The sequence below is a fragment of the Rutidosis leptorrhynchoides genome, chromosome 1 (assembly GCF_046630445.1).
Source record: "Rutidosis leptorrhynchoides isolate AG116_Rl617_1_P2 chromosome 1, CSIRO_AGI_Rlap_v1, whole genome shotgun sequence".
NCBI classification, from domain to species: domain Eukaryota; kingdom Viridiplantae; phylum Streptophyta; class Magnoliopsida; order Asterales; family Asteraceae; genus Rutidosis; species Rutidosis leptorrhynchoides.
Window position 1 is genome coordinate 53,182,869 of NC_092333.1, and position 21,351 is coordinate 53,204,219.

The window sequence follows — 21,351 nt, forward strand, 5'->3', positions numbered from 1 at the left end:
AAATCAATTACCAGGATCCTTAACCTAACACCCTAAACAAATCTATGTATTCATTCGCTTTTTGGAGATTCGTAGAAGATTAAAATACATTTTGTCTACGTCGGCACTTAGTTACCTATTTTGATGTTCGTGGAAGTTTTTGTTTATTTATTACGATTATTATGGACTGTTTTTTTTTTATAAAGCATTATTATGGACTGTTAAGAACTCTTTGTTTCATATGGTCGTTATTATATATGTCCTCCCAATAAGAACTATTACGTACGAGACAACCACATACTTTACTTTAAAATAAAAAATGCAAAACGTAAAAATATCCGTGCAACGCACGGGCAATGCTTCTAGTATTATACCATATTTTACTCCTTACTATTTATTTTAAAAAATTATGGTTAATTGATTCGGAACCACATAAGTAATATATATAGATTATATTATATACTCCCTCCGTCCCAATTTAATAGTCCACAGACAAAATGGCACACAGTTTTAGGAAATCCCACTAACTTCATTTATCCACCAATGAAATATTTTCTCTCTCCAGATCCACCAATCAAATATCCTCTTTCCTTTCTATTTATGGAAGTGGACTATTAATTTGGGACATCCCAAAATGGAAAAACAGGACTATCTAATTGGGACGGAGGTAGTACATGCTAATATTACACCGTATAAATTTATAGTAAGTACTGTATTATTATTATTATATTATATATCATATATTATATTTTAATTTTAATTATATATTATATACGAAGTATTATTTGTATTATATTATATTACTAGTACTATATTATATACTTCGTATATCATATCATTTATATTTATATTTATATTATATATTTATTATATAAGTAAATAAAAAACCATCTTAAAATAACCACACAACTTGCTCTCATTCATATTCCAAATCACAACCTCTGGTGTCCATTAGCCAGCTGCTGCATTTGCTGCAGCTTCTGTACTGCTGCTATATATTACCATAAATCTCACTGTCTGTCTTTTACTAGTCTTTTTTTCAGTTCAAACTTTGAACAAAAATATCCTATCTGTCTCATTTCAATGGACTTTCATCTTCATCACCGTGAAGATTCTTCTTCTTCTTCTTCACTTGCTCTTCCTCTTTTTTCTTCTGAACCCACCTCTTCATCCTCCACTAAATCCTCCAGTAAGTCTTTCTTCTATCTACAAATTATATCTATTTTTTTTTTTTTTTTTTTTTTTTTTTTTTTTTTTATCTTTATATGATACTCAACTTATGCTTTCATGTAGAGTCTTCTATTTGGTACTAAGTACTAACACATTTTTGTAATGCAACACTTGTAATCTTGAAAACATACCACTAGCATATATATATATGATGCATTTTTTTTTCTTTAAAAAAAAAATAAGTAGTCTAAATTGCCTTAAAGATACATGAATCAAAGTTTATATACTTCATTGTTAAAAAGTACCTAACCAATGTTGATTTTTTACTTTTGTTTTGTTCATGAATGTGGGAACTTTGATATAATTATGTCTTTGCTATAAAGGTTGGATTTTGTTGATACTTAATTAATGTAGTTTTATTTTGTGTTTTGTATATTTGTGAAAGAAGAGATGATGCAAGGAGTAAGTGGTTACTTCAGCTTAGGTCAATGGCAAGAGCTTGAGATTCAGGCTTTAATATACAGACACATGCTAACTGGTTCACCCATTCCTCAACAACTTTTACACCTTTTACTCAACTCATCATCATCTAACTCCATCACAAACACCAACTCTACCTTTTACCCTCTTTCCAACTTCCCACCTTGTAAGCCACTCCTATCTATCTATATCTTTACATTTTTTGTATATCTCTCTATTGTTTATATATACTAACAAAATTGGTAGATCCACTACAAATTGTGTATTAGATACTTGTGCAGTACAAGTACCTAATGCACCCTTAAAGTGGATATATCAGTTGTGAAAGTGAAAATATCAATGCCATATCTAAAATATGCTATGTCACACATAAATGAAGTACCACACAAGGTATTTTTTAATGAAAGTTCTTAAATTTAGGTGAATCATAGTGTTCTTTTGTTACAAAAAAAAAAAAAAAAAGCAATATATCTTTAGATTTTATCCTCCAACTATTATAATTTTACATAATGGGTTGATCTTATTGGGCCTTTTGTAGAAAAAAAGGTTGCATGCTGTTAGTTTTACAGAATATTTTACCTTTTTCTTTGTTTTTTTTTTAGTGTATCAAAGTACAGGAGGAGGGTATTGGGGAAGAGGTGGAATGGATTTAGAACCAGGAAGGTGTAGAAGGACTGATGGTAAAAAATGGAGGTGTTCAAAAGATGTTGTTGTTGGTCATAAATATTGTGATAAACATGTCCACCGTGGCAGAAATCGTTCAAGAAAGCCTGTGGAAGTCCCCACACCAACCACAACTGCCAATCACAGTAGCACACGTGGAAGTCAACCGTTTGCAACGTTGACTAGTGGTACTGGTGGTTCTGGGCACTCTCCATTTTTTGATCAACCTCATCTTAATCAAAGGTACATAATGTTATTACCTTAAAGTTTTGACCTTTTGGCCTAAAATGCATATATGGTTTGTATGATACAAGTTTAGAAAGCATGATTTTTTTTTTTTGGTAAAATACACGCGCATGGTAAAAGTAGATATGTAAGTTACAGTGAAAGTTCCTGTTTGTTTTGTATTTTTACACTTTTTTTTTTTGGGTCGTTCAGGCATTATTGTTGAAAAGTATATTTTAATTGTCTAATTATCCCGATATAGCAATTTCTAGTTAATTTGGTTGAGGTTAATTTCATTAAGGGTACATATACATTTTTAATGGATTATACCATTTGTTTTGATAGAGTACTAAATTCTTTACAGTAATATAGTTCAACTAAATATGGTTAGTGGCTTTTAATATGTTTTAGACTCCGTAGTTGTAGGAAAAGCTTAGCACTCGCAACTTCCAAGCGTGTGATATATAGTAATTTAAATACGGAGTAGGATATGATCTGATGTGTCATGACTTAGAACAGACCATTTAGATTTAAATGTGTGACTAATTCTAATGTTTTTAATGCTTTAAAAGATAGACATTATATCGGTATTTTAAAAAAAATCTTTTTACAGGCTTACAAATGTGAACGCTTTGACAAAACTTATGTAAGCAGAAAGAATGTCAATAAGAAAAGTTAAATTCATGACAGTTTTATAAAATGTCAATTTTTGTTTTTACTTCGAGACGATTTTAATATTTTTTTTATAATTAAAATTTCAAGTGGATTTTTTTATATATGAAAATAACAAGTTACTAGAAGTTGGCACGGAGTAAATACTCTGCACATTAGCTCCTGTCCCTTTATGTTTTAACCTTTGATATTGAATATGGGAGTTGATCCGTACCCCACTTGTTTTTTTGTCATACACCATCAAACTACAATCTTCGACTATTTTACCCTTTCTAACTCAAGGCTCTTTTCTCTAAATTAATTATGAGAAAGGGTAAAATGGTCCAAAATTAAATTTTGGTGGTGTATGGCAAAAAGTAAGTGGTGTACGTATCCCTGATATTGATATACTGTAATAATTACTGTATTATAGTTATTATTATTATAAGTAGTACGGAGTATGAAGTATGACAAGACAATGACAATAGCAAATAAAGAATACAAAAAAGTTAAACACAATAATATTTATATTTATTATTTTATTAAATTATTTGTTGGAGTATCATATAAGATAATGAAATGATATTTATTTATTATTTATTATTTATTATTTATTATTTATCGTAGTATTTATTTATTTATATTTATATGATACTCCCTATATACGGAGTATATAATACGGAGTATAAAAGATTTATTTACCAAATACTATATGTATATTAATATTATGTAAGTTTAAATAAGAGTTCGGATTTTTAAGCCGTTGGTGGGATCCTGTTGTAGATATGGACAAGAACCAATGGGTCCCTCTGTTTGAAGTGTTGAACAAAAGGTGTTTGGAATCTAGGGTCAATCTGGTGCTACACTCACCCCAGCCATTCATATATGCACCGTACTATCAGCCTGCACCCAACCAGTCTACTGTTTGCTTCTCATTTACTCACTGTCATCCACACCCACATCCAACTTTTATACACAGTACTTGTAATAATTGTTTTAAATTTAAAAAAAAAAGTAAAAGGACAAAAATAACCCTAATTACTATTATCATTTTTGTCTAATAGTTAGTACTTGTAATAATTGTTTTAAATTTAAAAAAAAAAGTAAAAGGACAAAAATAACCCTAATTACTATTATCATTTTTGTCTAATAGTTAATATAGTAAATAACAATTAACTACTTATACTTCTACTTATTATATACCTATATCTAAAAGGCAAAGACCAAATGAATAGTACTATTCCTTTTTCCACTTTTCGCAAACTTAACCCCCCAACTTTTATTAAAATACAAATCGCACCCCCGCTTAATACTCTTATTATATACCTATATCTAAAAGGCAAATGCCAAATGAATAGTACTATTCATTAAGGCAAATGCCAAATGAATAGTACTATTCATTTTAATGAATAGTACTATTCCTTTTTCCACTTTTCCTATATACCTATATCTAAAAGGCAAAGGCCAAATGAATAGTACTATTCCTTTTTCCACTTTTCGCAAACTTAACCCCCCAACTTTTATTAAAATACAAATCGCACCCCCACTTTATACTCTTATTATATACCTATATCTAAAAGGCAAATGCCAAATGAATAGTACTATTCCTTTTAATGAATAGTACTATTCCTTTTTCCACTTTTCGCAAACTTAACCCCCCAACTTTTATTAAAATACAAATCGCACCCCCACTTTATACTCTTATTATATATTATATATTATATATTATATACCTATATCTAAAAGGCAAAGGCCAAATGAATAGCACTATTCCTTTTTTCACTTTTCACAAACTTAACCCCTCAACTTTTATTAAAATACAAATCGCACCCCCACTTTATACTCTTATTACATACCTATATCTAAAAGGCAAAGGCCAAATGAATAGTACTATTCCTTTTATTATATACCTATATCTAAAAGGCAAACGCCAAATGAATAGTACTATTCCTTTTATTATATACCTATATCTAAAAGGCAAACGTCAAATGAATAGTACTATTCTTTTTTCCACTTTTCGCAAACTTGAATAGTACTATTCCTTTTTCCACTTTTCGCAAACTTAACCCCCAACTTTTATTAAAATACAAATCGCACCCCACTTTACACTCTTATTAAAATACAAATCTGGCAAACGCCAAATGAATAGTACTATTCCTTTTATTATATACCTATATCTAAAAGGCAAACGTCAAATGAATAGTACTATTCTTTTTTCCACTTTTCGCAAACTTGAATAGTACTATTCCTTTTCCACTTTTCGCAAACTTAACCCCCAACTTTTATTAAAATACAAATCGCACCCCACTTTACACTCTTATTAAAATACAAATCGCACCCCCACTTTATACGTATATTTTTTCCCAAATTTCACAAACTTAACCCCCTAACTTTTATTAAAATACAAATCGAACTCCCACTTTACTAAATTTTTTTTTTTTACTAATACTCAATTTTCACAAACTTAACCGACTAACTTTTATTAAAATAGAAATCGAACTCCCACTTTATACGTATATTTTTTTAAATTTCACAAACTTAACCCCCTAACTTTTATTAAAATACAAATCGAACCCCCACTTTACTAACTTTTTTTTTTAAATAAAACCCGAACGCTAAAAGAGGCAACTTTCACAAAAGGAACAACCCTTCAATGTTAGATGTCGAAAAAAATTCTTTTTTACAAAATAGATCAAGACTTTTTTTTTAACTCGCATTCAAAACGGAGCCCCCGGCGCGAAGCGAGGGCTCCACATCTAGTTATTTCTATAGATATTGATATTGATATTGATATTGACCAAAGGGTCTTTAGTCCAGCGGTATCGTGGTGGCCTTTCAACTAAAAAGTTGAGGATTCAAGTTCCACTTAGAGTATATTCGTGGTTGTAAATATTCGTGTTAATGAGCGTGGGAATTTGCCTTTTAAAAAAAATAAAAAATTTCTATTGATATTGATATAGATTGAAAAAAGTTCAAAGTTTAAAAAATAAGACTTTGAAATTGTTAGTTTAGATAGTTTTCTATAGTGGTTATAATATAATTGACATGGCTTTAATAACAATATATATTTGGTATTTGATACAACTACGCCAATGATATATCTTTGACTAATTTGACCAATTGTAACATTATGGTTATCACTGTCGAATTTATAAGCTACTTGTCGTAATAGAGTAGATAATTGATAATTGATACACGAGTCTATGAGCAACAAGAGGTAACCAAATAGGAAATTAGTGGAGTGATAAGCCTATATAGCAGCCCAACAACTCCAAGCCCATGAATGAAGCTCAAATATAGTTAGATAAACAAATATTAGAGGAGGCCCAATGAATTGGAAATCTGTGCCTTATCAGAGAAGTTTCTATTGGGCTTGGCCGTTACTATCATTATTGGGCTTGACCTTAGGCTATTATCTACTATCTTAATATCATTACCCGATTAGATTAATAGTATGCGATTCTTGTTTCTTGTAGGACCTCAGAATATACTATTGACAAGAATGAATATGGATCTACACATGGCAAGATATCTGAAAATGACAACAGATCATCAAGTGGTCGAGTTCTTCGACCTTTTTTTGATGATTGGCCAAGAACCGTTCAAGAACACGAAATGCTAGCTACAAGCCTCTCCATTTCTGTGCCAGGAGATACACCTTCTGATTTCTCTTTGAAACTATCAACCGGAAACAATGAAACGGGCCAACGTGGTGAGCAAATCATTGGTGAACGAGAACGTGGCCCATCTAACTGGGGCATGTTATGGGGTACACATCATGCGGGTTCAATGGGTGGGCCTCTTGCTGAGGCATTGAGGTCATCTTCAACGTCTAATACTTCATCACCAACGAGCGTTTTACATCAGTTGCAGCGTGGTTCTACTACTACTTCAGAGACTAGTTATGTCAGCACCTGATGTTTGGAGTTCTTTATGTAGCTTGCTTTTATTATTTTCTTTAATTGAGGTGTTTGCTGTATTGTGATTTGTTGTACACGTTGTCAAGAATTGTCCTAGTTCTAACTAACTTTAGATAATTGTTTGTTATGTACTTATGTTTGGTTTGTTATAGTTCTAAGAATTTTTTAACTTTTCATGCATTTTTAGTTGCACTTCATGTGGACAAGCGACAGATACTGGTCAAAGTCTGTGGTCAATTATCATGATACTTGAATGCTCTGCCCAATTTATGGTACTGTATTAGAAGATCTTATCCTTATTGTAGAGAATAAAAGATTAAATTTCAAAAAACATTTTTCAACTTCCCCTTTTACATTTTGGTTGGTGTGCACCAACTAACTTCTCTCTTTGTTAACTTTGGATCTTAATTTTCATTTGTACTAATGTAATATGGAATAAGGTGAAGACTTAAAAGGTTATTTTATAACCCGTTATCAGACCACTTGTAGTGGTTCAAAGAAATGCCAAGCAACGCAGACGTGGCAGCAAAGAAACGCCACAACATCACGTATCGGTGCGTTTCTTTCACGCGTTTCCGAGTCGTTTGTTGTAATGAGACGCAACAAGTAACGGCCGTTTCTTTGTTTTTATTATTTTAAATATATTATTTTTATCTTTTTTAATACTTACTCAATTATATTTTAACACATCATCACGATACTTCTAACCAACATCAAAAACCAACACCACCACTACTCCACCCAAAAAAGAAACATGTTCTAGTCACCAAAAAGTGCAAAAAGCAAAGAAACACGAGTAAGAAATGCCACTCACCATTACGAGTGGTCTCAACGAGGCCTAATGGTTATGCATTTTGATGTAAAAGTCTTATGTTTATGGTTGAATCGCATTTTTAGGGTGAGTAGAGAAAGGGTCGAAAACAATTACGAAAACACGTGAATTGTACAATTTTTTTTCTTTCATTTATTACTCATTCAACGGAGGACTCGGGTCCCTCCTCCTAAACCCATTTGACATTCAAGAACGGATACACACTACCTTTATTCAACATAAATTTACTTCTGGGGTTAAATTGTTTATCAAATGAACTTTGAAAGTTGGTTGTTCAATAAAAGAATGTAACCAAATCATTATAAACTCGCGCTGATAGAATGATGTGAAGAAATGATTACACAATCCTTAATTAAGAATGATCAAGAACCGGGATTCATGACTATATACATGAACAGTGGTCAAAATATGTTAAATTGGCTTGTTATTTGGAATGGATTGTAAAAGGCAAATCAATCAAGAATGAAATGTTGGAAGTCAAAGAACTCACTACTTATTTTTGTTATATACACAGCTATCTGACAACTATCATATTTTACAGTATTGTACATTAGTTGTGTAAAGTAGGGTTGTTGCTCCCTAGTCTAATCTAAATCACACAGTCACTCCACTTTCATAAGTCATAACACAAACTACCTGAACAAAACACCCACCCTTTTGATCAGTCAATAAACCAGTAATCAACGGCAGTCCATGGCTGTATCCCACGGCAACGACGATGTGTTTATGATTATCAATTGCGTAAATCATCACGACCCTAACCCTAACCCTAACCCTAACCATCATCAATCTGATGATGTTATCATCATATCAACATCAAACGTTCACAATTGGAACTTTTCTTTAATCCTCCAACACAGAAGTATTAAAATTAAAACTCATAAAAACAGGCAAGTTCGTTTATTTGTTTACTTCTCATACAATATGGTGAAGTGATCACCTTATGTTTTCTTGTTTATTTGTTTGCGTTTTTACAGGCTAATTGAACAGTCATCCTATTTCCATGGACTCCTTTCAGGCAATTTCAGGTCATTCACCATCTTATACTCTTATTTAGCCTAGGGTTTATATTTATACATACATATATTTGTGCTTTAATTAGTAGTCCAGTAAACTGTTTAAGTGCTACGCAATATGCATCAGTAGTGTGTACACACAAATACTGTAATAGATAACAGTCTTCTTGTAATTGCTTTGCGATAGTGGTGATTTTGCATTTAATATGTATATCAAGAGAATATAAAGTAATAGTCATAGTCATTATATTTACACAAAAATTATGACATGATTATTCAGATCAATTTATTTTTTTAATACAGTTAAAAAGAAAAGTAATAGTTATATGCTAGTACACCCGAAAGTAATCGTTGCAACTTCCGTCCAATAATAAGTGTCCTGTTTGACTTTTCAAGGTCTTACTTCTACAATTTTGACTTTCAATATTTTTGTTTGTGTTATATAATATTTGATGATACTTATATCCTTGAAAGCACATTTTAAAACCGAATCCATTCATATAAGTTTCATCAAATACTACATAACACAAATAAAAATATTTGAAGTCAAAATTTTGAAAGTAAGACTTTAAAAAGTCAAATAGGACACTTATTATGGGACGGAGGGAGTACTAAGTATTTGATAGGATCTAAGGAGTATGTTATAGTCTAGTCGTTGCTGGCTAAGATATATTCTTGCTGCATGTTAATAACCTACTCACTCTATTTGTGACAAATTTGATCTTCAAAGAGTTATATATGCTATAATAATGTCAAAAGGTAAGTCTTTATAGTAGAATGTAGGCAGCATTGTTTTGCCACCCTACTCATGGTTATCGTAAGACATGTTTACTTAGCCTTTTATATGGTTCGGTTGCATATCAGCATGTGTCATTTTATTTAAGTATGAGTCATTTTTATATAGTTCGGTTACATTTTGTATTTGTTATCAGTGATCCAGATGTTGAAGTCTTAGTTCGGTGGAATCAGTCAACATTTTTGAGTCTCTTGGCTTTGATATTTGGTTCTCCGGTGGAGGTCACCTCGGAAAATTTTCTTTCTATATTTGAGGTATGAATGTGATTATTTTCCAGGCAACTAAGATATTTTCTGCCTTTATAGTTGCTTTTCTTTTTACCTTATCATACTTTATGCTTACATCATCCCCTTTTTGTCTTCCCCTTAATTGGAGTGTTAGACATTGATATTAAAACTCGTAGCACTAGCGGAACAAAGTAAAATATTATTTCTAGCGGTGTTGGCTTACTTGCAATTATCTTATACTCAGCCCAAGGATTGCCAAACCAAGACCTTTGAATGAAGACTCATATGAATTAGTCTGTTGTTTACACGGGTGAGGGTATTATAAATACTCTCGGTTTTGAGAGGAGTCAGACATGATTTTAGTGTGTTTTTTGTGAGTCGGCTGTAAAGCTTGGGCAGTAAGATTGCATATGATCGTGCATCTTCTCTTATTGTTATCTTCTACATTTGAATCAATTGATTAAAAGTTCCATTTCCACTATACAAGTTTTTAATCACTGTTCTTCTCACTACTACATAATCAATTACATATCTCATCCATATCAATGGTTCTATTGTCACTTACCCTATCCTCTCCAACAATGGTGGATTCCGATCAAACCTTCATCACCACCCATTTCCAAGAACAAATTGATGTTCATGATGTAAAAATAGGGCAGCTATCTTCACAAATGAAGGAGATGACCACCACCGTTCTTTCCATAAAGAAACTTCTTAGTGAACTCCCAAAATTAATAGAGATGATGATTGTTACTGGACTTCAAAATCAAGGAAATAACCCACCACGAGGTTGTTCCTCACCTTACTCTTCCATACGAAAATCAGAAGATTTCCTTCATGGAATTCTTAAATATATTGAGAAGATGATTGCTGCTGGAATCTCGAACTAAGAAAAATTAATTAGCTGCTAGTTTTCTTTTCGAATAAGTAATTGCATTCTCCAGTCACTTTGCAGTTGCCTGCAGTTGCCGCTTCTGTTACTCTAACAATCCAATAGTAATGTTTTTTTTGGCTTTTAGATGAAGAACTAAACATTTTATTTTCATTCATTAAAAAAACTAGTAATTTTTAGTCACATTGAGTAATGAATGATGTAGATAAGCATACGATTAGAGATTGTCTAGCCGAAAGTTGTTGCAGTAACAGAGGAGATGGGTGGCATCAGAAGAACATAACTCGATATTTGATAGCCATAAAATGAAACGCTCAACATCCTTTGCCCAATTCAACTGATGTAATAACCAACAATTCGCCACAACAAATAATAACATGTTATATTTACAAAACGATCAAGAGTGAAAAATAAAACACACACCACGAGCGATGAATACAACCAAACCAAGCTCATATTCCTTATTTCACATCAATTACAAATAATTGAAAACAATAATGGTTAATTAGAAAATAAATAAATAAAAAATAACAGCTAAAGAAAATTAACAATAATAATAGCTAAACAAGTATGGTTAATTATATGCACTTACGAAAGGGTTATCAACATATTGACAACAATTTGCAAAAGAAAACAAAAGAAAAATTACGTACACACAATAATATAATAGTAATAATGATAATAAAATAAACCTTATGTTTTCCTTGAGACAATTGTTCAGTATGCAAGACCAATAAGCAGATAACTCTTTAGTTCCTTCAGCTACCATTTGACATTTGTTTCTTTGGCACCAAACTTGATCACTTTTTCCTTTTCTTCCAGTCCATAATTGAATTGAATTTTTTAAATTAAATTGAATTTCTTAAATTGAATTCAATTTAAGAAATTCAATATTATTCAATTTAGTTTATTATACAAAATTCAATTATATTATGGATCGAAGCAAAGGAAAATGCAGTCAAGTTTGGTGCCAAAGAAACAAATGTTAATAGTAGTTGAAGGAAGTAAGAGTTATCAGCTAATTGGCCCTGCATACTGAACCACCGTCTAAAAAAATATCAACTTTATTTTATTTTTATTATTATTATTGCGTATGTGTGCGATTTTTCTTTTGCTTTTCTTTTTGCTGATTGTTTTGTCGATATGTTGAAGAACCATTTGTAAGTGCATATAATTAACCATACTTGTTTAGCTTATTTTTCTTTAGCTATTATTTTTGTTTTGTTTTATTTTCTAATTAACCTTACTTGATTTGAATTATTTGTAAATGTTGCGTTCTTGGGGGTATGAGCTTGCTTTGGTTGTATTCATCGCTCGTGGTGTGTGTGTTTTATTTTTCACTCTTTTGTTGATCTTGTAAATATAACATGTGTTCATTTGGTAATATAACATGTGTTAAGAACAATGATTAATAACTTGTAGAATGGATATGCAACTTTTATTCAAATATAGAAGATGCACAAACATCGGCAATCTTTCTGCCCTAGCTTTACAGCCGATTCACAAAACACACACTAAAATCATGATCCTCCTCTCACCCTAACCTACAATATTTATAATACCCTCACACGTATAAACAACACACTAATTTATCCGAGTCTTCATTCATGGGCTTGGGTTGGCAATCCTTGGGCTGAATACTGAATGTAATGGGCCGTTCTATATAACATATCCATAGATTCCCAAAAATATATTTAACATGTTACACAGTTTGTATAGGGTATGATAGTGTTTTTTTTTTTTTTTTGGGCAGGGTGCACTTTATTTTGGCATGGATACGATTCTCTCTGATTGTAAGATGTGGCTGATTAAGACGATATCAGATAACAAAGTTCCTTTGATACAACTTAACGATCTTGTCAATATCTGGGAATTCGGGTCTGAAAATGGTGAGTCTACTGCTAAGAAGCAGGTTTCTTCTATTACATTATGCACATGCAAGTATAAAAAAGCAACTCTGTATCTTTAATAACTTAGACTACCTGGATGGCTAGATTCCAGTATCCAATTGATATTGATACTTCGATAGAAATGATAAGCTGAAGTATTATGCATTGCAGTGAACTATCTTCATGAACTATGTACAAGTTACCTTGCAAAGAACTTTGTACGTATATTACTTGACTTGACTCAATATAATTCAACAATTTTCTTCTTAAATGATATTCTTTGAGATTAATTTAATTTAGTGATGTTAACAACTCAGACAATAGGGCTGGTTTGTTCGCCTAGTTTAAAAAGTAAAGCCTCATTTAATCAATCATCTTGAACTACTTATATTGATTGATTGAAGAAGGCTTGTTTGTGCAGATGTGGACCATATCTCAAAGCTCTTTTGGTGATGTCCCACTTGATTTGTTGCTTTCTACTGTAAAGCATCCCCATTTGACTGTTGATAGGTTGGTTTATATTTGCAATGATCTTACTGTTTCAAAGTATATACACTTACGTTACTGATATTTTCAGCGAAAGACATCTTTGTGCTTCGCTTCTGGCTTGGATTGCTGCTAACAAACAACGGTATGATGAAGATACATGTATCAACCTTCTAAAGCAGGTACATAGTAACAGCTTAATAAATTTTAGAAACACGTATGGTGTTTATTATTGTTTCACTCTTGCTTATTGGTTCTGTTCTGCTAGTTGATTATCTGACCAGTTTTGTATACAGCATTTTATCCCAGGCTATCAATTTGCTTTCATGAGCTCAAAATAGTCTTCTGCTCTCTACATTTTAACATATTTGTTGACAATGTGCATCTTTTATGAATTATAATTTATAACCATTGTCTTTGAGTTCCCTTTTCTTCTTTATTTCTTGTTTCATTTATAATTTAGAGTTTCCTTTTGCGGTTACCTTTTTACATGATCGTTAAAAACGTATTGTTTCTAATACGTGTTCACATGTAACACATCTTTTCATTTCAGTAAATAGTCCTGTTGTCTAATTGTTATCACATGCTTTGGTCGGAGAAACCATAATCAGAAGTTTTTAACACGTATCTTATTATGTTAACCTAGAAACCTTCTAAAGTGACGGCCTATTCTATCATTGTCACATGGCAAAATCATGTTGCCTACTAAAGTAACTAATGGTTGGTAGACACTCAATCTAATTTTGTAAAGTAACGTTATTGATCACTTCTGTATGATGAATGATAGCATATATAGTTTTGAAATTGAACCTGTATATGTTGACTAACATCAACCAGTGATATAATTCATTAATTCGGGGCACTATTATATGTTTCTTGATGCACCCACCTTTTCTGTGGTTTCAGATCCGTATTAGTCTTCTGCCACTGTGGTTTACTGTTGGTATGTTCAAAACTTCCCATGTTGTTTACCTATTATCTTATTTTGGTCAACGCTTATGGGAATAGTCAACTGTAGATCTGTTTGCAAGATTGATCGAATTCAATACATTTTGTAGGAAAAAACGTTTATCAGTCCTTATCCCTGCTGAAGCAACCTTTTACATATCGTGAGGATGTATTTGAAGATTGTGACTTGCTTAATTTAAAAATTCGTTTGACAGAGTTCTCTCAGGTGTGATTGGCTAGGGCTTTGTTTTGTGTTTTTAGTAGTTCATGTGGTTATAAAATATATCATCATAATTCATCAACAAATTGTTAATTTGTTGAAATGACCTGATATATGCTAATGTATATCAATCTTCAACCTTCATAAATTTGTGCATGCTATATGAAAACGGTGGGAAATGTAACATTCAGTAAAACAACTGTCTAATAATGTGCAAAGACTTGTAAAAGTCTCAGTCAAACACCCCACGCCCAACCCGATGATCAACTATTATAAGTTTATGGTTCTGACATCGGGGAAATATATAGAAATCAAATTACCATCAAAGTCGTCACAATATAATGTTGCAGCTGTTTCACTATTTAGGAAAAGGGATGATATGCTTTACTTTAGTGGTAACATTATTGGTTGCAATTCATCTACTCCTTCATAATATATATATATATATATATATATATATATATATATATATATATATATATATATTATGAAGGAGTAGATGAATTGCAACCAATAATGTATATATATATATATATATATATATATATATATATATATATATATATATATATATATATAGTGGTAGGATCAAGAGGGAAGTAACCATTCGGGGGGGAAGCGGGGGGAAGCAAAAACTTTTTTTTTTTTTTCCGTTTTTTGAAAAAAACTTTGTTCACGAACATTATAGATGAGATGAAAATATGAACATTTAGTAGAGACACTTTGTGATAAATGTTTTTATTTTGGCGGGAAAACGCTCGAAGAAGTAATATATAACAATTATCGTGTTTTTCGAGCGTATTTTGAGGTTTTAGCTATTGGGGTTTAGATATTAGGGTTTAGATATTAGGGTTTATAAGGTTTAGATATTAGGGTTTAGAAATTTAGGGTTTAGGGTTTAGATTTAGGGTTTAGATTTAGGATTTAGATTGAGTTTTTAACACGAACGGATTAGAGTTTAGGGTTTAGGGTTTAGGGTTTAGGGTTTGGTGTTTTGGGTTTATGGAATAAACCCAAAACACCAAACCCTAAACCCTAAACTCTAAATCGGGCTAAATTTTACTTCACAAAACATGAAGAAAAAAAAACGTTCATATTCTTCACGAACAATATTATCTTGAATGTTATTTTTGTCGATCGTTTTCCCGCCTAAATAATAACATTCATCACGAAGTGTCTCTTCTAAATGTTCATATTTTCGTGTGATCTTGATGCCGGGAAAAAAAAATTCAAAAAAACCGAAAAAAAAAAAAAATTTGCTTCCCCCCGCTTCCCCCCGATTGGTTACTTCCCCATTGATCCTGCCCCTATATATATATATATATATATATATATATATATATATATATATATATATATATATATATATATATATATATATATATATATGTGTGTTCCTAATTATTGCCTAATGTAAACATTCTCTTGTTTTCAGAAATTGGATCTCTCGGGTTGTCCGCAGATAAAACCGACGACTCTTCACCTGTCCGCACTTACATATTCTCCTGGCATCGAACCACTGTTGAGAAAAAGAATTGAGCAACTAGTTATCAATCATGACCATATTGCTGTTAAAAATGCATGGGAAATGTGCCAGATGTCAACATTTGAAGCAGTGAATGAGATAGATATTTCAAATTGTCCCATGCTACATCTCGAAGTTGCTATCGAGTGGTTCAGCAAGTTGTTTCCATCTTTAAGAACATTTAAGGCAACTAATCATTTGAATTTCAGAACAACAAAATTGTTGCAGTTGGTGAAGAGTTGTCCTTTACTTTGTGATATTAACTTGGCTGTGGATATCACTCCAATAATACCAACACGAGTTTCAGTAGTATCCTCATTTGGGTCTGTGGACCCCAGTGGTCCACCGTTACCTGTTTCGTGGTCTTCTATGTCTAATTCATTTCCATCCAATATTTCAAAGCTAACACTCGATGGGCAGAATGATATCAGTGGTACAACCCTATTTCTATCGTTACTAGCGAACAAATTGAGAATTCATTTTATAGAAAGTTTCATGGTTATTTATTTATAAAAAAGTGCATGTTAATTAATTGTATATACTTATGCTGAGCAAAGTTTGTATAACTACAATGATGAATAAGAGATGGGCAATATGGGTGTCAAGCAGGTAGGGAAGGGGGTCAAAATGGGCATTCTTATAAAGTTTCGAAAAAATTGGGGTAGGGCGGTATCACCAGAGAACTCTTTTTAATATGGTTATAGTTTGTTTATTGTTTATTACACTGTTCATCTAAATTACTAAAGTAATTCATGAGGTTTTATTACTTTGCCCATACTGACTGTTTGGTGCCTTTGACTCATCACATTTCTATCTATTAGAAAAATTATTATAGGATTCTTTGACCTGTTTGGGATCAGAAGTTACCCAAATAGACCCCATTCAGAAGTAACTAGGTTGAAATTTGCCACCTCTAGTAATGTTCTTCTTATGTCTATTCTTTTAAGGGTCTGTATGTAAAATTTAACTCAGAATAATAAAATCTGTTTGCTTTTGTGTTTGTTGCATCTGTCACTATTTGGTTCTTCCCGTGTCTATTCATTTAAGGGTCTATAAATGAAGTTTAACTCGGATTTGTTAAATCTGCTTTTTCATTTGTTCCATTTGTCATTATTTGGTTATATATATTTTGTTCGTGTTATTTTGTGGCAGATTATGCTCTCCGAAGTATATCTGATATATGTCGTTCCTTAACGTATCTAAGCATTAGAGGGTGCATTTCCATGAGTGATACTGGAATATCTTATCTTATATGCAAATGTTTAAAGCTGAACTCGATTGTGGCATGTGACACTTCTTTTGGACAAGAATCAATTCTGGCACTTTGTTCTTCAAATGCTGGTTGTGATCATACTTCTTCCGAACCGAATGGAAAGAACGTTCCCCGAGGTTCTAATCTTCAAATGCTGTATATCGGCGGCTGCAAAGGTCCATCTCTACTTGCTAATTTAATCAAATTAAGAAGTAAATACAAATTGATATAATCGATTCACCTTTTAGCATGTGCTAAGTATACATATCTTTGATAACTTTTATGATATCTTTCATACATTATGAGTTCAGATAAAAGTGATTTTTCCTGTTTAAGCAGGCATCAACATGACTTGTTTTTCCAAGCTTATGTCTCAAACGTACAAATTGAAGAATCTTTGTTTGAGGGAAACTGAAGTGGTTGATAACTGCCTTTTAAATTTCTCTGGTTCTTCATTAGAGGTTCTTGATGTTTCTAATACCAAGGTATGTATATATATTGTTAATTATTAAGGAAAGGTATCTTTTTTTAGGTAGTAGGTTTAGGTTTATTTTGTGGGCTTAATTAATTTATGCTTTATATTGTAGAAGTTGTGTAAACTAACCTTACCTACTTCCCAAAGTTACTATAGGTTGATAGCACAAAATTTTTCCGTATGCTTAGTTTATCTCTTGGATTATGTGTCATCAAATGAAAAATGTGAATTATTATTATTAACTCTTCTATAAGATGTTACAAATTATATCATTTTGTGTTTTTGTTACCAATATATATACATTGTTTGTTGTACTGATTTCAGGTTTCTACTGCTGCTGTGGCTCATGTTATTGCCAGAAATTCTGGTTTGAAATGTTTAAAAGCACGAGGGTGTAACAATTTGCATCTTCTGCATGAAAGTAAAACTGAAGGGGAACTTTTTTTGGACAAAAACTTTTACTTTGACCTTGGAAAATCCTGCTGCAGATTGGAAGAAATTAGTGTTGGGTGGGGATTTTCATACTCGTCTTTAGAAGATTTGAAGCCTTCAGTTTCATTGCTCAAAGCAATAGATGTTGGCTTAGGTGGATTTTTAGGCTATGATGGGCTGAAATTGCTACCTTCAATTTGTCCTTTATTGGAGTCGATAGTTCTGTATTTTCAGGTATACATGAAGTAGTAGCTTTTAATGATTGAAAGAAGTTGTTGTTTTTGTAATATTCTCTATACATATGTCCACACGTTTATTTATTGTGCATAGATAACATAGACTATGTATAAGCACATTTATATTTATGTTTTGAATTTGGCAGGTGATATCTGATGATCTCATAGTAAATTTGCTGGAATCCTTAAGACACCTGAAATCATTTGTGTTGTGTCATTGTCTTGGTGATACGTCTTCATTGATATTCAAAGTCAGTATGCCAAATTTGAGGAAATTGAGACTCGAAAGAGTATCACCATGGATGAACAATGATGATTTAATTACCCTTTGTCAGAATTGTGACAACTTAACTGAGCTCTCATTGGTGGGATGCAGACTTCTGAATTCAGGTTTGTATTCGTCATGTTTTATATATATATATATATATATATATATATATATATATATATATATATATATATATATATATATATATATATATATATATAACATGTTAAGCGTATTAATAAATCGTCATGTTTTCCCTTTTGTTCATGTAGAATCATTGAAGGTCATTTCAAGTGGTTGGCCAGGCTTAATCTCTATCCATCTAGAGGTTTGCAACTACTAGCACTTTCTTTGTAAATTCTGTACCAAAATAATATATATATATATATATATATATATATATATATATATATATATATATATATATATATATATATATAAACAAATTAGTTTCATAAAAATTGTTGATTTATTTCTGCAAATAGTAGAAACGATAAAGATCTTAATACTTTTCTAGGAGTGTGGAGAAATCACCAGTGACGGCGTTGCGCCTCTTTTTGATTGCCGTGCTCTTGAAGATGTCTTGTTGCGCCACAATGTGAGCCTTCTGCACTATATATAATTATATATGTATATAGCAACAACAATATCAAATAATAATAATAATTGTAGCCTTATATATTAATTATTAACGAATTTGGAAATCATCACAATTCCGTCGCGAATATCTATTTCTAGGACCTTCCGCTAACTATAACTTTTATACTTTTAATTGCAGGGTTCTGGGATTCAGAAATGCTTTATAAGGGATGCTGTCACAAAGGTATATGTGGGGCCCCCTATTTATCACCATCACCTTTTTCTATGCTATATTATATTATAGTATGGATATTTTACGTGTGGTTATGTTAAATACAGTTGCCAATGCTTCGAAAAATCACCCTCGACATATGTGATTCAGAGGATCGAGATTTTGACAATCCAGTGGTAAGACACTAAACTTTAAAATTTTTTATATATACGTTTCAACCTAACGTACCTGAAGTACTGAACAGTGTGTGCTCGTGTTGAAGATAGAATAACATATGAGTTTTATCATATGGCTAATAATTATTATTTCCTTCTAGGTTCTAATAGGAATAATATGAGATCTGTTGTTGACTTGTTGCTTTTCAGTTTGAAGATAGGCAGTTTTTAAGCTATGTGAAAATCTCAAGATGTAAAACTCCTCGGAGATGCACTTTCAATCTGCAACATGTTGGGGGTTCCAGGTCGGCACACAAGGAAACTTTGGTTCTTGTTTGGGATAGCAAACACCTGACCAAAACTCTAGTGAGGGAAAGAATCTAGCATGCATTTTCAGAGAAAAAATGTAAGATAATTCAAGCCTGCCTCGCCAATATTACGTTGAAACCCAGCTAGAAGATTGCTCTATCAACTGCGTCTTTATTCTCAGTTCATTGATCCATTATTCCTGGCCGTTGACATATCTTGTAATGCTCTTCTTCTGTTCTCTATTTGTATTATTTGGTGAGAACCTGATAGGTTCATGTTTAAAGGTGTTTGTGTCTTTTATTTGTATCGTTACGAATTGGATTCTGTGTATATTTATGTGCTATAACATGTAACAAAATGCTAAAAATAGAAACTTTATGCCAAAGAGGATTACAAATAACGGGTCCAAAACCCGGACCCGAACCGGCCGGATCGCCATTTAGTTACTAACTAGCGGGTAAACGTGTTTCCTCATGGGTATTCGGGTCCCCATTTACTTGCGAACTTTCAGGTAAACGAGTTTTTTCAAGGGTATTCGAGTCTTTTTTTTGGGTATGCGGGCTGGGGGTATATGAAATCGGGTGTTTTTCGAGTATACGAGTCGGGTAATCGGGATTGTGTCTAAAGCGATACCCTGATCCAGACCCCTAGAAAAGTTTAAAACCATTCCCATACCAGCCCTAGACCCATTTACCCGGCTCAAAAATACCGAGTTTCGGGTTTCTCCATCGGGTACGAGTTTTTTTGTCATCCCTTCGTCTAGTTGAGAGGGTTTGCCGTTGTCCAATAATACCACCTGCACCACCATATTGGTATTTGCTGTAATACATACACTAATCATATTACTTTCAATTAGGGGTGCACAAAACCCGGTTCCGGTTAAACAAAATAAAATGGTTTAAAAAAGCACGTTTTTTTCGGTTCCGGTTTTTTCGGAGTCGATTTTTTTGGTTGTTTTCACGGACGGTTTTTTCGTTTCTGAACCGGTTAAGTTTTTTTGGTTATTTATCCCGATTCGAGTTTGGATTCTTTCCGGATTCGATTTTCACCAATTATATATTACCGGTTATATATTACTAGTTCGATTTTGATAACGTCTGAACAACATACAATAATATAAACAATATAATCATAAGTTATAACGCTTAAACAACTGTAAATAACACAAATAATTATCAACATATTTTATTTAATAAATACAATCATATATGCACTCAAAAATTTTGGGTTAAAATATGCACTATGGGCAACTTAGTATATACTCAAAAATATATTCTTTCCTCATGATGCTTGATTTTTTGGTAGATTTCAGTGATATTGCTAAAACCTACCATTTGAATATCTATTTTCATCGTCACTCGAATCAATCTCAAAAAAGCAAGGCTTGAATCAGGTATATTCATTAGGTAAGAATGTTGGTGAGTATTCAGTTTTTAAGACCTATCTGCTTCTCATGAATCCCTATACTAACTTTCAATTTAAACAGTTCATTTA

General features: G+C 32.2%; 2 protein-coding genes across 2 annotated transcripts; both read left to right on the forward strand.

The window, feature by feature from the left end:
• Positions 1-1,062: 1,062 nt before the first annotated feature.
• LOC139859856 (growth-regulating factor 3-like) lies at positions 1,063-7,086 on the forward strand. Its single transcript, XM_071848624.1, has 5 exons — positions 1,063-1,168; positions 1,595-1,795; positions 2,232-2,535; positions 3,131-3,140; positions 6,697-7,086. Exons 1-5 carry the CDS (start codon positions 1,063-1,065, stop codon positions 7,084-7,086), a joined length of 1,011 nt encoding a protein of 336 aa, XP_071704725.1.
• A 1,390-nt stretch (positions 7,087-8,476) lies between these two features.
• On the forward strand, positions 8,477-20,221 carry LOC139859860 (BTB/POZ domain-containing protein FBL11-like). Its single transcript, XM_071848628.1, has 19 exons — positions 8,477-8,810; positions 8,898-8,948; positions 9,869-9,986; positions 12,605-12,740; positions 12,912-12,958; positions 13,162-13,250; positions 13,318-13,408; positions 14,133-14,169; positions 14,285-14,400; positions 15,830-16,352; positions 17,072-17,347; positions 17,511-17,656; positions 17,971-18,312; positions 18,461-18,704; positions 18,855-18,910; positions 19,100-19,180; positions 19,361-19,405; positions 19,501-19,569; positions 19,759-20,221. The coding sequence occupies exons 1-19, from the start codon at positions 8,614-8,616 to the stop codon at positions 19,930-19,932; spliced, it is 2,838 nt and encodes a 945-aa protein (XP_071704729.1). The 5' UTR covers positions 8,477-8,613; the 3' UTR covers positions 19,933-20,221.
• Positions 20,222-21,351: the final 1,130 nt, after the last annotated feature.